Raw genomic sequence first — 17,028 nt, forward strand, 5'->3', positions numbered from 1 at the left:
TTTATTTCAGAAATATATGTAGGAATTTCACCTTACTGTTACATTTTTATCAGAGTAATTAGTGTTAAATTATAGTAAAATTTTTCAATTTGTTGAATTAGTTAATACTCTTGACAAACTTATAGTTCGAAAATTAGTTCCAAAAAGTTCCACGAGGTAAATAGCTAAACGTTTTTCGTTGTTTTCTTTGATGTTTCTTCTTTCGAAAAAACTTGCCCCATTTTGCCCGTATTGCAAAGGTGGACTAAATATATCGAAAAAAAAAAATTATGTTTTTTTTTCAAGTTTTCGTGTTATTTTGTAATTAATTCGCGATCCTTTGTAATATTATTTTGGAAATATAATTTGCTTTTACTTTTTTAATATAAAATTACGAAAATTATTATTTTTTCATAGCTATATTTAATTATTTAAACGTACTTTATTATTTTTTTATTTTTGCTCGCCATATTTCAGCCGCCATTTTCTTTTGGGTATTTTTAGTGTATTTCAAAATTTTAACAATGAATTCAATTTACCTGCACATGAAAACCCGTAAATACAAATTTTATCGAAATACTAATTTTGACCACGAAATCTTGGATGCTGGCCCACAGTGCAATGTAAGATACAGAAGACAAATACTTAACAGTATAGTGTGACAAATGCTTATAGACATTAATAGTTTTAAATTTTCTAAATATTTAATGAAATAATTAGGTACTTATTAATTAGGTAATAGGGTAATACTTAGGCAGTAACACAACTCGAGAAGAAGTGATTATGCCTAATAACCATGTGATTTAAATGAGATTTAATCGAATATCGTAAGCGACATCACGCGTGCGTGTCGAATCTGATTAGATCCTGAATCTACGAATGAAACGATTTACCTACGATGACGTCACTTTAGGTATACAATTAAGACATAAAAGTCATTTTATTATGTTACAACTGGTGAGTTTTGAAAATATTAATTCTCTGTGTGAAGTTTAATTCACTTTTACATTTCCTTATTTTTATCCTATGTACTGATCTATTTGTTAAAAACTTCCTATTTCGTTATGAGTACAAAGTTTTCAAAGAAAAGTTATTTTCAAAAATAGTTGCAAGGGATTATGACTTGTCGTGAAATATTAGTAGTGTTTGATATTAGTTGGATATTTGTTGGAACACAATAAAAGATAATAAATTAAAAAGTAAGCTGAAGTTTTTTCATTTTGTTTGTGTAAGGTTTCAATTTTAATCTTTAATTAATTGAAATACTAGGGGGCTCCGCCCCCTGCTCGCTACGCTCGCCAACCCCCAGAACTGCTTCGCAGTTCCATTGCATATTGCTTCGCAATCTTATAAAAACATTTTAACAAATTTAAATTTTAAAATAAAAATGCCAGATATTGAAATCAATTACTTAATGAAATTTATACACTTCTCTGCCCCCTTCACAATTTGATTATCTTTTCTTCATGTAGCTGAGAAATTTGGAGCTGTAGCAGAGAATATATCTCAATAAGAAATGCTTTCCCGTTTAGAATTCCGCCATTCATTTCTCTGACGTCTGCCAGAGATATTTCGACGCCTGATAGCAGGCATTTTATTTAGGCAGCAGGCACTAAATAAATAAAAATAGAACTAAATAACTAAGATATCGTTTTAAATCTCAAATCAAAATAATTGTTTGTAGAAAGTTTGTTTTGGTTTGAATATTCGCACGTTTGTTTTGGTTTGAATATTCGCACGATGCCATTGCCATTCTATTGTAACGAAACAAAAAATTTATCATGAAACTAAAAATTTATCAAAGGAACTAAAGATATTGAATTCTTTTTTTAAGAAATTCAGTTCCGTTTTTTTTTATCCACTCTTATTTTTGTTTATCAATCTATTAATTCAGAAATGCTTTAAATCAAACGATGCTTACGGAAACAATGCTTATGCGAACCACCCGAAAAATGATTTGCTGAATTCTCATTGGTTGAAACTAAATTATTAATTTTATTAATTAATTAAAGGAAATTTTCATAATTTAAGACCTTATTGCACATCTACATAACAATACCTTTAAAACGACACCTTATTTGTTTAATTCTGTTGCGTAGTTTGGGAGTTTTTAGCGAGACAAAATATTGCTAGCCTATTAATATATAGATNTGCTTCAACTGCTGCATCTAAACTTCTTACACGCCACCAGTGTACCATTCGTTTCTATTTATAAGACTGATTTTATTTCGGAAAGATCAAAGAAGCCTCATTTATAGGCAGAACGAAGTAGATTCTTTAGAAGAGTTTGCTCACTTAAGGGGGCCTCTTCCCACGCCATCTTGGATTGCATTTTTTGATTTCTTTTTTTTTTCATGCTAAATAAGTTTTTCATGATAGAGAGATGTCCCAGGTAGCCTAGAAGTAAATCTGCTGAACTGTCTTTATAAATCCAAATACGCCTGCGACCTCAACGTAGTCCGGTAGAGATTAGCGTTCTAGAAGTTCAGATAGATTTTAAATCATGTATTTTGTTTTATAGCTGTCGTTGAACTGCTGACCCAATTTTTTTTGGGGGGGGGGGGTTTGCGAATATTAATGTTCAACTCCTTAGCCTTGTTATTTTGAACCCAATACGGAAGACAAGGGAACTCCTGGATCAAGTATTGGGAGAAATTTGTCTTCGTGGAGGATTTTTTAAGGAAACTAAACCGCATTTGCGTTACATGGATAGGAAAACCACGAGAACCTCCTACGGTTAGCCTGACGGCAAGGGGAGTCCAACTACTATGATCCGCCTACTACTGAGGATATTTCACGTTAACACTGTGGTCGGTGCAAGCCGGATGCGGAATTCGTATCGAGCAGCCATCGTTGGGATTCGAACCCGGTTCACCTCATTGGAAGGAGGACGCGCTCTATACCCTGAGCCATCGCCGCTCCCTTCGTTACTAGACCTAATTTTAGTTAGATATGCTAAATTTAATTAAATTTGAGACACCTCTCCCGCAAAAGAAAATTTATTTAAATATGTATCACAGCTATGCAAAAGAACTGCATACGTGCTGATGTTATACAAGCAGGTAAGTTCAATGTTCAGTAGTTAAGTTCAATAGCACAGAGTACAGATCGTAAAAGTTCAGAAGCACAGTCTACTCTTTCCCATCTTTTTGTAAAAAATAGATTATAAATTACTTTTAGAGCATTCAAAACCAGTAATCTAGTATTTGGAGTAAACATCATTGTTAAAAATGAATTAATCACTGCTTTAGTCTCTATGGTCTAATTGTATTTGGTTTAATTTTATATGGTCTAGTTAGGTGGAATTATATTCAGAGCATGCTTTACTTATGATAAATTTAATATTTTGTTTATCAGCAATAATAACTTTAATTATATTACATCTATAGAATTACTTGGCTACAATTTAACTACTAAATATGAAAACTCATTAGCAATTAATAATAGGTATTACCAAGAAATTAAGTAGCTTATCTGATGAAGAATAGTTAACTGAATTGTCATTCATTCTTGCATCAAACATTACTAAAGTTTTTGTAATTATAGTCAACTTAATTAACCATCTGAACTAACTTCAACTAAAAGTATTCCAGTTGGCACTGAATTGTGTTTAATCCTGTTCCGTTTTGAATTATTGAATCATAATAGAATGAATTTGGTACAAGCAAATCAAATTTTCCCAATATGAGCACTTAAACTGCTTGCATTCATGTAATTTATTATATTAATATTTTTTGAAGTAAACACAACTGTAATAAAAGAATAATAATTCCCTACTTGAGTAGCTAGGATCTAAAGATTATGGTTACATGGAAATACATAGAACATAGAATACTACATAGAATACATAGAACATATAAATACATAGAATACTTTATTTCTTCATTTATGTTTGAAAATTCATTTTGCCGTGCGTTACTATTGTTTTGACATGCTTTCCGATTATTTTACTATTAATTTATAAAGCAAAATCTGAATGCATTAAAGTTATCAAGCAAAATTTTCCGACGAACTGAAATAGCAAATTAATCAAGAAACTACGTAACTCGGGAGTAGTTTACTGAAATAACATTTATTCTCTAACCTTCGCATTATTAAAGCCTTCGTCATAATATTCATCTCAATTTACCGACTGAGCTAACTTCAACTAAAACTGTTCCATTAGTTGCTTAATTGCATTTAATCCAGTTCTGTTTTGAATTATGGAGAGAATTATTGAATCATAATCGAATGCGTTTGATACATATGCATGGCATCTTACCAATAGAAGCACTTAAATCACTTCCTTTCATGCTATCTATCATACTCACCCACTTCGGAGGGTAAGGAACGTCATAAATGTGTTCATGTCTGCCGAAATCTCTTCTAAGGCTTTGACTGCAATCTGATTCAGGCGAGCCCTGCTTTTGGAACATGGGAATGTGGCTCATGGCATATGGTGAAGGGTAGTAAAGCTGGTCTTTAATGGGACTTCCGCTTCCGGCACTGCCCTGCTGCTTCCGTTCCATCACGGCCATGCTCATTCCTTCTCCTGATTTGTCGTCTCGGAACCGGGAATCTGATTAAGGTAACAGGAAATTAGGCTCTTTGAGTAAAGGAGACGGTATTTAATTGCGAGAAGACTAAGATTGTCTAATCACGCTTGCTCTAATGAAATTCAAAAGTTACCCCCTTTCGTTCTTTTAGATAAAAATAGCATAGATTGGCATTCCTTTTCAGCAAAGTTAATGGTTGATGATTTCTATTAAAAGAGTAATTAATTTAGTAACAGAGTAAAACTGAACTATCATTGGTAGGTTATGAATGGAATGATGGAAAATACCATAAAAATGTTATCTTTTTCTTTGCAGCGTTTAATTTTTTTAGTACATTTTTATGGTTTGACATCAAAATCGTTCAATTTGGATAAAAAAAAATATACGCACTCAATAGTATTTTCAAAGAAGGTATCATGTTATCTTTGTGTTGGAGTATATAATGACGGAGAAAACATAAAAAGGACAAATTATAGAACAATTATTGAAATAAAAGACAGACTACTTTAAACAGTGAAGAAAAATAATTAAAAAGTCATTCTATGTAATTTTATCTATGCTGTATTTCCTCACATGTTACGTATTTACGACTATTACTCAGGACAATCTTTGAGTTTCAAGAGATGCCTAGAGAGAAGCATTGCCTCGACTTTGCATACATTGGCACCCCTTTACAAACATATCTTTTTCTCCAATACATCCTGATGTCCCAACAATCCTTATTACTATGTTTTCTTCGATGAAACTCTTTTAAAAAAAATCTCAATAAACTTCTATTGGAGAATGATATCAGGTTTCTCTCCAACATACCCTTCTGCAAAACATCCCATCACTGGCTACGGTCAGTGTGCGGGTGGGTGACCACTTGGATCAGCCTGCGTAGGGACCGAGAGTGTGCGGTATTGGTCCTCGTTAAACTGTTCTACCGTAAAGTGCTCGACTTCGCCTGCAGGTCGTCTGGCTACCGAGGCGGGGGTGCCATCCCCTCTGCAGAGGATCAAAATTGTGATGGCATGTCTTCGGATCATCCTCAGGAATGTTTCCCAGACCGTCGCCAATAGCCCATTGCAGCTCTAGTGCGACGTAAATGAACAACATCAACAGCAGTAGCAAAACATCAATCTCTTCGTTTTCTTTTGATGAAACTATTTTAAAAAAACAACACAAAAAACTTTTCTTGGAGAATGGTATTAGGTGTCTCTCCAACACACTCTGCTGCCATAACAATCCTTCTTACTACGTTTTCTTTTGATGTAACTCTTAAAATAATCTCAAAAAAGTTGGATTGGTGACAACTCTGATAATATCAGTAGCCCTGATACTTGCTCTTAAGTTTTCATTGAAACACTTTCTGAAGGGCCCGGAAGGAATTTGCGAAGTCATGTCCCATGACACTTTTTCTTCTTTTTGCATGCTTGATTTCCCTTTTATTTTCATTACATTATTTTGAAGATAACCGTACAATAATGAAGAAAAATAGAAGGGACCTATTAAAAGAATTTCAAGAGACAGAGAATCTTTCGACGAAGAAGTAGTATCATAAATGCTGTGACACTAAACTTAAAATATATTTGAGGCAATTCTCAAAATACTTGAATTTGCATATTTAGTCAGTTTACCTTAGTTTAAAGTTCTTTTTTTTAAAAATTAAATCTTACTTAACAGTTAAATATATATTTTTGAATAATATGAAACCTTACAAACAATAAATGCTTCTTATTTTTGCTAACTTGCTGTTTTAAAACTATTACTTAAGTAAAATTGATGATTCACCTATTTTGTATTTCTTTAAGAAATAAAAACAATTAAAAAAATTGAGCAATAAAAACAAAACTTGTTACTAGTCTTCTAAAAATTAATGATCGTTACTTTTATTAATAATCACTTATTATTTTAACGCATAAAACGCAAAATAAGCAATTCTTGAGATAAGTAACGAGCTTTGATAATTAGAAATATGGAAATTGGCGTTCCTATTTTTTTCTATCTAAATTTCTCATTATTCGTTTTTCCGCTTCACGTGATTTATGGCGTCTTGAAAAAATGGCGCAAAAAGGTAATCAAATGTTATTTGGGGTGATAAATTTTATGAAGACGTCAGCCAAGTTGAGAGTTCTATTATATGCAAGAATTTCGGACCATAAATTTCATAACTGCTCTTTTTCTGGTTTATGTCCCTTCCATTATTTCTAAAGAGGAGCCAAACTGAAAGAACTAAAACTTGTTATATTTTCTGAAAATTTATTTTAAAGCATCTTTAATATTTAAATGATTATCAAGAACTTAATTATGTACTAAATTATATTTACCATCAGTTTAAAGGTTTGTTTATTCAAGCGGATAATGAATTATGCTTTTAAATTATTTGGAAATAAATCTGGGGATATTTATTACCAACTGACTTATGGGTGAAAATGTATTGGTTATATTATGATACATAAGTATATTTATTTAGGCATTTTTTTAAATTAAAAATTAGAACCTGTCGGTTTTAATGCTTACTATATTATGTATTTCTGACAGATTTAGAATATATTATGCTAGGCTTGTAATTTGTTTTTAGTTTAGAAAAGTTGCATATAGTGATCTTAGAACAAAAATTTTTGTGTCAAAAATATTATAAATATTTTATTCCGATATTTTTAATATGATGTCATTGCGATGCGTGAATTTGAAATTTGAGTAATTATTTCTTGATGCACTCAATTCGCGATGAATCCGTTAATTTTTCGATCGTTTTTTGGGAGTTGTTAACACTAGATTGCCTAAGGAAGTCATTTTGACTGCTTTTAATTTCAATTAGAAAAACAATGATGTATACAATGACACAATTTCTTAGAAATTTGTGACTTTTTGAACAAAATAAAAAATTCTTCATTGTTAATATTTACAAATAAATTGTTACATAACTGTAAATAATGTAAAAAATTTTAAAAATTAATTTTAAACGAATTTATTGACGCATTCACAATCTAGTCATTTTGACCGCTTTTCGGCAATATAGGTATATACTAATTTTTCGTCTTTCTAGTGTTAATAAATTTTTTTTACCGTTTCAGCATAGTATTTAATATGATATGATATTTCAACATCAGAATTTCCGATTTGAATAATCATTTTTTGATGTGCTTTATTCAAGACAATTCCATCTTTAATCCACATAAATTTCCCACCATTTTCTCGTCAGTTATTTTTTCGTTTTTACGGTATTTTTACGTGGTTTTTCAAATTGCGATATTTTTAATATGATGTAATTACGACACTCGAATTGCAAATCAGACAAATAATTTCTTGACGCTCTCAATTCACGACTATGCAGTCGTAAAACGACATCATTTTCGAATCGGTTTTCTCGCCAATTGTCACAATAGTTGTCTTACTTTCAGCTTAGCGATTTCCACATCTTTTTTAAAATCCGGTATTTTAAATACGATATTATAACTACCGACGTATTCAGTTATGAGAACTTAAACCTTCATATTTTGAGTACTTTTACTTTACATTTGAGCACTTAAACTTTTATAGAGTATAAATATTTAATATTTACCATTCAGTGATCCCTTTATTGCAATACGTCGCACAATAACGATTATGTTGAGTTTTTTGCATCGCAAAATACATTGTCAATAAAAATACAAGAAATGTTAGTATGAACCCTGATTTTTCTAGTAGTATTTTTTACCACTAACAAACCTTACCACTAACTTATATTTGTATATTTGAAAATAAAAACCAAGCAAAAGAAATATTCAGAAGCAAATTTATTTTTTAATTCTACATATGTATTGTTTTCAGTTTGATTAAAAACTTATTTTTTTATTTTATTTCCAATGAGATGTACAAGTGAGCACACACACAAGAGCAGATCTAGTGCGTTCATCAGAAGTGGTATCCACTCTTTCAGGACCACCACAAAGGGTGAGATACCGTTGGTCATGTTAATTTGAACGTCTAGCTTCTGCCACACTAGATGGAAGCACCGAGACTCTTATTTGTATGCTAAAGTGCATTAGGAATTTAATTTTGCCGGAAATGCCAAGAGCCAATAAGGCACTCCAGAGATCTTTTACTTAAACGCTTATAATACTTTACAATTAGATTCAGAATACCTTTTTCATAGTAACTTGCCGCCTGTTCCGATAACTAAGAGGTCACGACAGTTTTTACGTCTTCGTCATCGTTGTACTGGTTGGTGACAAAATAATTTTTGAAACATCCAAAAAAAGAAAAATCACTTAGCTCAAGGTCTGGGCTGTATTGAGGGATGGTCCAAAACTACCCAGCCAAAAGAATCCAATAAAGCTCAGTACTGATCCCTGGAGAGAGTCATTGACATAGAATAGCAACAATATTCTGTCTGCATGCAAGTGGGAAGCTTCGATAATTTCACAACTCTGCCGTTAATGTATGCTGCAGGCAGGTTCTTTCCCGACTGAAAACACATCACTGACCTTACCTCATACACGGAGAGAGATTTTTTAAACTTGAACATTTTAAAGACACAGAACTGATGGTACAGTTTACCTACACAGCTGTACGCACGCGTCATTTAGTAGTGTACGTAACAAAACGGATTTTATTTAATAAACAGCTCTCGTCTCCCTCTTTCTCTCTCATTATATATATATATATATACTAATAAATTAGTAGGAAGGGATATCTGTGGAAANATGGGCATGCCATACCATAGTTCATTTGTGTTATATTTATATATATATATATATATGTATCCAAAGACGATAGGAGAATAACATGGAAAAACCAAAAGGCCGATAAAAATTTTTATAAATTTTTTTATACGGTTCTCGACTATTTTACCTAAACGGACTTGTAACTATTTTTGCAGATACATACCTCGGCGATTTGGATTATCAACTTGTCTTCTTCTTCTTACAACGACACAAGCTACGATTAAAATGACCACTAGGACAACAGCTGCGCACACAGTTGGAACTAAAATACTGAGACTTCTATATATCATCGGTCTGCGTTCATCGATGCTTAGCGGTGGAGGGACTGTAGCTAAAATTAAAACGTTTTCTTCAGTTCCAATGATATTGTTAGAAAAAGGGACATTTCATTATTTTTGAAATTCATTACCTGTTTACATTATAAAAAGGTCTCAGTTAGTATTATTGCGTTTTTGATCTTTATTTAAGTTATAACTTAATGTGCAGATCTCTTATTACAATATAAAGTAATCACATGATATTACTTTATATTGCAACATTTTATGATCAGGATAATTACTTTTGTTTTGAAACTGCACTCAGAAAAAAGTATAGAAAAAACTACCAAGATATGGTAAAACTAAACGTGTTTTCTGGCTCTACGGGAACACCAAAAATGTGTTAATTTTTGCTGTAGTGCTTTAGTGGAATCTTTTGGTAAAATTAACAATAAATATGGTTTTATTACCATGCTATGTGGTAAAAAAATGAGGTAAGATTTAGTAATTTCCCCCCAAAAGTATTGGACTTGGGATTTCATTGGTTGCTTGTCTATGTAAGCTATAAAGAGCCGATGCTCAGGTGATAGGGCACTGGCATTCAAATGAAGGGACCCAAGTTCGAATCCCAGCAATGGTTGGTAGCAAACGGCTTGCGTCGTCTACAATGCTGACGTAAAATATCTTCAGTGGTAGACTGATCATGGGTTAGAGTCACCTTGCCATCAGAATAACCAGGTGAGGTTTTCGGGTTTTTTCTTTCCCTGTAATGCGAATAAGGTTAATTCCATCTAAAAGTCCTCCAAGAAGGCAAATTTCCCCCAATACTTGATCCAAGAGTTCCCTTGTCTTCTGGATTAGGTTCAAATTAAAATAAGGCTACTGAGTTTAACATTTGTAGTTCTAAACTGACAAATTGGGTCTGCTGCTCAACGATGGCTATAAAATCTAAAATATGTAAGCTAGAAGCTAATATCTACCAACCTTTTAAACTATAACACTGTGTATTTGCAAATTTGTAAACAGATAAAAGCCTGGACAAAGCTAAATTAAATCAGCAGTTTAACTGTTACGCGTCAGGGCTCTTCTAACATCCAAGAGTGTAAGGATAGAGATAGCGGGTTTGAATTCCACCACAACCTGTAAACATCTATCATACTTATTTATTTATTATATATATTCAGTCTTGTGTGCTCAAAGTTGAGCTTATAAGTCCTTATCAAGTCAAGGTACAGATAGTGCGATATAGAGGAAGAATTAATTACCATTTATCTAGTGATGCAGGAGATTTGAACCTTATATATAAATACTTTGAATGCTAATTTTGAATTTTTTTTAGTCACTCTCTTCAGAAAGGCCAAGCAGATTTGCCATTTCGCCAAAGCCTATGTAAAAAGAAGTTAGCAGGTTCGAATTCCAGCACTACTCTGGATGCGTAACAATAAATGAATAAATTTGATATATATATATAGGCTTGTGCGCTTAGTCCAAAGAATCGATTGTCTCTTATCAATTGATAGAACAAAAATGACAAGATTAAAAATGAGTTCAAACGCATTAAAAAAAAAAAAAAAAAAAAAAAAAAAAAAAAAAAAAAAAACAGGAAAGCACCTCTAGCTGCGTATGATTATATTTAAATAATTCTGTTCTGCCAAAAGTTTTTGGCAATACTTGCGCGACCGGATGTTAGATATAATGTTTTAAAACTTGTATATTTTGTAAAAAAAATAGAGTAAAAATGCTATTAAAAAATAGCATAAAAATAAAATTAGGAGCTACTTCAGATCCTCTAGCCTTTAACTTTCTTTTTCGACGATTTCTTATTATGGTGATTGCAAATCTAATATTTTAATTTGATATATTAGGCTGCACTGTAATCATTACTTAAAATGCAAATCTTTAAACATATCAATAGTCAACTAAATTAGACACTGAAAAGCTTTGATGGTTAAGTTTTTATAATCTGTGCAACAGATATCTTATTTAAGTTATTTTAACTTCATAAATTCATGAATTTTAATTTTTTCTGTGTTTACTTAAATATATATAGACCATAATATATTGCAATATCGCATAAATAATAATCAGATCTACTTCTATTTTGTAATTATGAAATATTTGCCTCCTTCCCTTAAAATGTAAAATATTTAATACATTTGTTTTAATAATGAACAGGAACTGTTTATTGGTAAAAAAATTCGTGAAACTGTATACCTATAATTTATTATTTTATATTGTTCTCATTTAGATAGATTGAAAATTACTTAACTAAAACTTATNGTAATTTGTTTGTCAAAACTTTATCATCTTGTGCACCAAAAAATTTCTTAAAATGGAGCTACCACGTTAACAGATCAGACCCATTATGTACTAAGAGTTCCAAAATAAACTAAGTGTAACTGAATGACACAAGAAAAAGTGTGAAAGTTTAGGTTTCAATACTGTTTCTTATGAGGATACAGTAAAAGTTTGGTTTCGAAAGTTTAATACTGGGAATTTCAACATTGAGGATGAACCACGTTCTGGCCGCCCTATTGAAATTGATTGTGACCAGTTAAAGCAAATTATTGTTCAAGACAGAAAGTTTCAACACGAACTATTGCGTTAGAGCTTGACATTTGCCAAAAAACAATAGCAAATACTCTCAAATGCATAAATCTAACAGTTAAGTTTAACCGTTGAGTGACTCGCGAATTGAGTGCTGAAGACAAGAGCAAGAGAAAAGCGGCCTGTTTGGTTCTGCTCAGAGATCAAAGAAAAGAGGACGTTCTGGACAGGATTGTGACCTGTGATGAAAAATGGGTATACTACAACAATACTAGCCGTAGAGGAGGGTGGTCAGCATCCGGGGAATCCGCAAGTTCGGTTGCAAGATGAACGCTAACTAACAGGAAGGTCCTTCTCCGTATCTGGTGGGATTGTCGTGGAATTATCTACAAGGAGTACCTTAAAAGCGGGTAGGCTATCAACAGTACAATATACAGCAATATGCTAATCAAAGTTAGCGATGCGATTCGCGAAAAACGAGAAAACAAGCTCAGAAGGAAGGTGATTCTCTTTCATTAAGATAACGCTTGGCCACATGTTAGTGCAATGACCGGCATGACGCTCCACACGTTAGAGTGGGATTTGATGCAACATCCACCATACAGAACAGCCATGGCGCCTTCGGATTACTATCTGTTTTCAAATCTGCAGCTGCATCTTGATGGCACAATCTTCCGTTCAAATGACGAGGTCATAAATGAGGTCGATTGCTTTCTCTACTCGCGCACCCCCCAGTTCTTCGCAGAAGGGAATGAAAAGTTGCCAAAACGTTGGCAGACTATTGTTGATTTGAATGGAGATAACTATTCTCATTAGCTTTGCTGATTTTGTATGTGTTTGTCATTTTTCAGGATTTTTTTTTTCGGCGGAAAACTTTTTACTCAACCCGATATTTAATATATTTGTTTTAATAATGAGCAGGAACTGCTTATTGGTAAAAAAATTCGTGAAACTGTATACCTATAATTTATTATTTTATATTGTTCTCATTTAGATAGATTGAAAATTACTTAACTAAAACTTATAATAAATATGCACATTGATAATTAAATTTCTTTCCATGCATTTAAAATAGTGCTAGTTACTTTGAAGCATTATACTTTCAAAGTGTTCTTTCATAAATGGAATATATATATATTCGAAGGAAGAAAATTATCTATGCTCTCTACCACAATGAATTTTAATTAAAAAAAATCTTTTATGTATCGCCTCTTTAAATAAAAATAGAAAAATGTATGTAGACATAAAAATTAAACTAAAACAACCAAGCTAAAAAAAGTTTTCATATAAAAATCTCTTATCAAAGTGCATCCTATCAATATTTCTTACTTATTTTGTAAATGGAAAAGAGTATTTCGGAAAAAAAGGCATAATAACATTTTTTTGAAAAAAAGTGTAATGCATTGAATTTTATGAATAGTTTTAGTAAAATGCTTTTTAAATATTTATACCGTAAAAGAGATCTACTATATTTTAAAAGTGGTAATAGATGTTATTTTTTTCCTTTAAGGAATGAAATATTTGCATTTATTGGTTTATTTACCTTTTTTTTTATAAAAATACAATTAGATAAATGATAATTTGCATGGGATATGGAAAAATGATAAAATTAATTTTTCTCTTAAAGCGAAATTAATATTTTAGAGCACAATTTTTTATTTGCATAAAAATTAGCTCTTATTTAGTGTTTTCTGGGAGTTTGAACAATTTTAACATGATTGAATAAAAATATATTAATTCAGAAACGTTTCATGCTAACTGCAAAAGTATACTGAACATATAAAAAAAGGTGAGTGTTCTTATCTTACTGAATAAAAAAAATAAAAAACTTATTATGTTGTATTCAGAATTTAGTATCTGTTGTTGTTGTTTTTAATGCTAATTGCCAAGTCTGCTTGGTGAAACTAAGTGAATTTTAGGCTGATGGTGCATTTCTTGTTTTTCAGTGGCGCCATCTATGGCTAAGAATAAGACTTTTGCCACACACATGTATCACAGCCCGTTTATAGGGTGGATCCCTTCATACATCCATTTATTCATCCACAAAAAAAATCAAAAACTTATTATGTTGCATTCAGAATTTAGTATCTGTTGTTGTTTTTTTAAATACCAATTGCCAAATACCAGCAAGTCTGCTTGGTGAAACTAAGTGAATTTTAGGCTGAGGGTGCAGTTCTTGCTTTTCAGTGGCGCCATTTACGGCCAAGAATAGGACTTTAGCCACACACATATATCACAGCCCGTTTATAGGGTGGATCCCTTCATACATCCATTTATTCGTCCACAAATCGTAATTTAATTCGAACCAGAGAACGTCCAATCTCCAATTCAATGCCTCCACTTAAATAGTCTCTCTTTATTGATTCGTTATGGGAGCATGTAGGACTTTATGAACCGACAGATTTAACGTGCACTGGTCCCCATTTACAAAGTGGAGAGTTTTCGGCCAGCGGGAATCGAACTCAGGACCACTTGGACATGGGCCCAACGCCTTACCAACCAAGCTTTACTGGCCCCATCTTAGTATCTTGAATTCATAAAGAAAAGGTAAAAGAGAAAAGTTTAAAACTTTATAATTAAATGAATATTAAGAAATTTCAGTGAAAAGTAAAGCATTGATCATTAATTTACTTGGCTTATTATTTTCCTTAAAAAAATCCTAGTGTCCGTAAATGCAGTAAACTTTAGCAAACTTAGTAGACGGGATATTAATTTATACGGTCAGTTCTCTTCTTTGGTACAGTAAAAATCCAATGCCCAAGATTGTAATGAACTTTAGCAAAAGTAGTTTATGGTTGAGCGTTAATTTGTACGGCTCCTGCCTTCTCTGAGAAAGAAAGCCAGGAGAAATGAAGATTCCTAAAACACCCTTGTCGGGGAGTACACAGTTTACAATGGTGATTACAGCATGTGGCTACAGTCTTTAACGTCTCATGTTCAATTCCAACAAACCAAAAGAACACCTTTTAAATAAATCTCACTGCATGCGATACGCGTACTTGATTGTTTGGCAATGCAATTTGTTCATGCGTGAGCAAGGCAATCACATACAGCGTAAATACTCCTTGTCTCTCCCTCAATCCACATTAGTGACCACAGACAATAAACGCGCAAATCTCTCGTTACTCGATAGATGGCAGCACTACTCCATTTCGCCTCGTTCTACAATTTGCCTTGAATAACAAAACAAATTGCTTAAGTCTTAGACAACGTCTTGAAAAGAATACAACTTTTACCAGTATTGTGTTATTTAATAGTTAGAGGCCTTGTATTAAAAAAAAATACAGGTAGACCTGTTTTTATATGGTCATAAACATAATTTTATTATTGCGGTCAGTGCCTGGAACACTTTTTTCCTGAGACAGATTGTAAGAAAATCGAGAAATTTTTAAAGTGTGTAATTGTGAAATAACCTAATTACAATATTACATATTAGATTAATCGATTTTCCCTTTTGGTGATATAGTAAAAATGATGAATGGATTATAAGCAAATTAATAAACTTAAAATAAAAAAGGCCAAGTGACTTATTTTAAAACTTCATAAAAATATGTGTTAAATTATAAATGTTATCGGTAAAAAAAAACCCATTTTAGGCAATTTTCTTTAAAACTAAGATTTATAGGACATGTCATATTTATTTCGTGTCATGTGACATTGATGTAATAAAGACAACAATTAATAGGATAAAAGACAGTAAATATAAACAATAAACATTTTATAAATATTATGTTACAGAACCTATTTTTCAAATATTATTTTGACTTATAACTTTTTATAACTTCTTTTTATTTCATTAAATCTAATTTTTATTTTCTCGAAAATGTTGATGCAAAAAAGAAATTAAACTTGAACTTTAAGATTTGTCTTAGTGATACTGGGATAGAATTAATTTTCTACTTTCTAATAAAAATAGAAAATGAAAACAATAAATAATTAATAAATACGTTATAATGAATTTTACTTTTTCGTTTAATAGAATCAAATATGTTTCACGTTCGGTTCACATATAAAAATTGGAGCAGACATTAATGTCGTACGCATTCATGTACACAATGATATAATATTGGCAATAATTGATAATAAGCAGTAAAATTTAAATAAAAAGCAATATGCATTGTATGAAACCATTTTTATGTTCCAAAGAGTCAAATTATGTTTATATTTCCATGCGAAAATACACAGTTAATTGAAAAAAAAAATAAATGGGCAAAACTGATATTTATGTCACAAGCAATGTGGATAATAGTTATGCATTGTTATTGTAAAAAATGTCGTAAATAGATTAATAAATAAAAATTAAACATAATAATCATAATTTGATAACTATGGCTTAATGAAATCAATTTTTATACTTAATAGAATCAAACTTTCTATTTTTGTTTCTAAGCTCTTAGTAAGCAGTGAAAACTAAAACTGACATTTACGTCGTATGTATTTATGTAAAAAATGAGAAAAAAAGACAATAAATTGGAAACAATAAGCATTTTATAAGTATGGTATAATGAAAATTTTCTTTACACTGTAAAAAAGTCACTTAACTCCCCTGAAGTTCAGCCCTGTAAAAAATTTTGGATCAATTTACAGTATAAAGTACCGGCACTTGGGTGCATCATCAATAAGATTCATTTCAGTGTGAAATCCATTTCAAGCGTAAAATATTTTACCGTAATTTTTACAGAAATATTTATTTAATAAAATAATTCAGTGGTTTTACCGTAATTATTAATGTAAAAATTACGGTACATCAAAAATTTTGTTCCGCAACATGTTCCGGTAAAAATGGATATAATGGTAAAAAGTACCGGTACGTACGGTAAAAAGTACCTGTGTGTCGGTACTTTTTTTTAAATCGTAATTTGATCCGTAATATTTCAACAATCATACAATCAAATTATATATTTTCGTTCAAAAACGCTTAGTTTATGGATAAAAATGGTATCAACATTTATGTGGTCTGCATTTATGTTTATTTGTCTCTCGATACGATAAAGATAAAAATAAATAATAAATAAAAAA

The 17,028-nt window shown here is 31.5% G+C and overlaps 1 protein-coding gene across 5 annotated transcripts in view; it reads right to left on the minus strand.

The window, feature by feature from the left end:
• Positions 1-17,028, minus strand: part of LOC122269136 (cell adhesion molecule Dscam1) — a 379,155-nt gene that overhangs the window by 9,061 nt on the left and 353,066 nt on the right. For 4 of the 5 annotated variants that reach the window (XM_071184626.1, XM_071184624.1, XM_071184625.1 and 1 more), the window contains exons 21-22: positions 9,369-9,536; positions 4,290-4,537 (exon numbers count right to left, since the gene is read on the minus strand). In XM_071184626.1, coding sequence (XP_071040727.1) covers positions 4,290-4,537; positions 9,369-9,536 — 416 coding nt within the window. Of the gene's footprint in view, positions 1-4,240; positions 4,538-9,368; positions 9,537-17,028 lie in introns of all 5 variants that reach the window. The other variant, XM_071184627.1, reaches the window with a different exon arrangement.

This window comes from Parasteatoda tepidariorum, chromosome 8, assembly GCF_043381705.1.
Source record: "Parasteatoda tepidariorum isolate YZ-2023 chromosome 8, CAS_Ptep_4.0, whole genome shotgun sequence".
Classification (NCBI taxonomy): domain Eukaryota; kingdom Metazoa; phylum Arthropoda; class Arachnida; order Araneae; family Theridiidae; genus Parasteatoda; species Parasteatoda tepidariorum.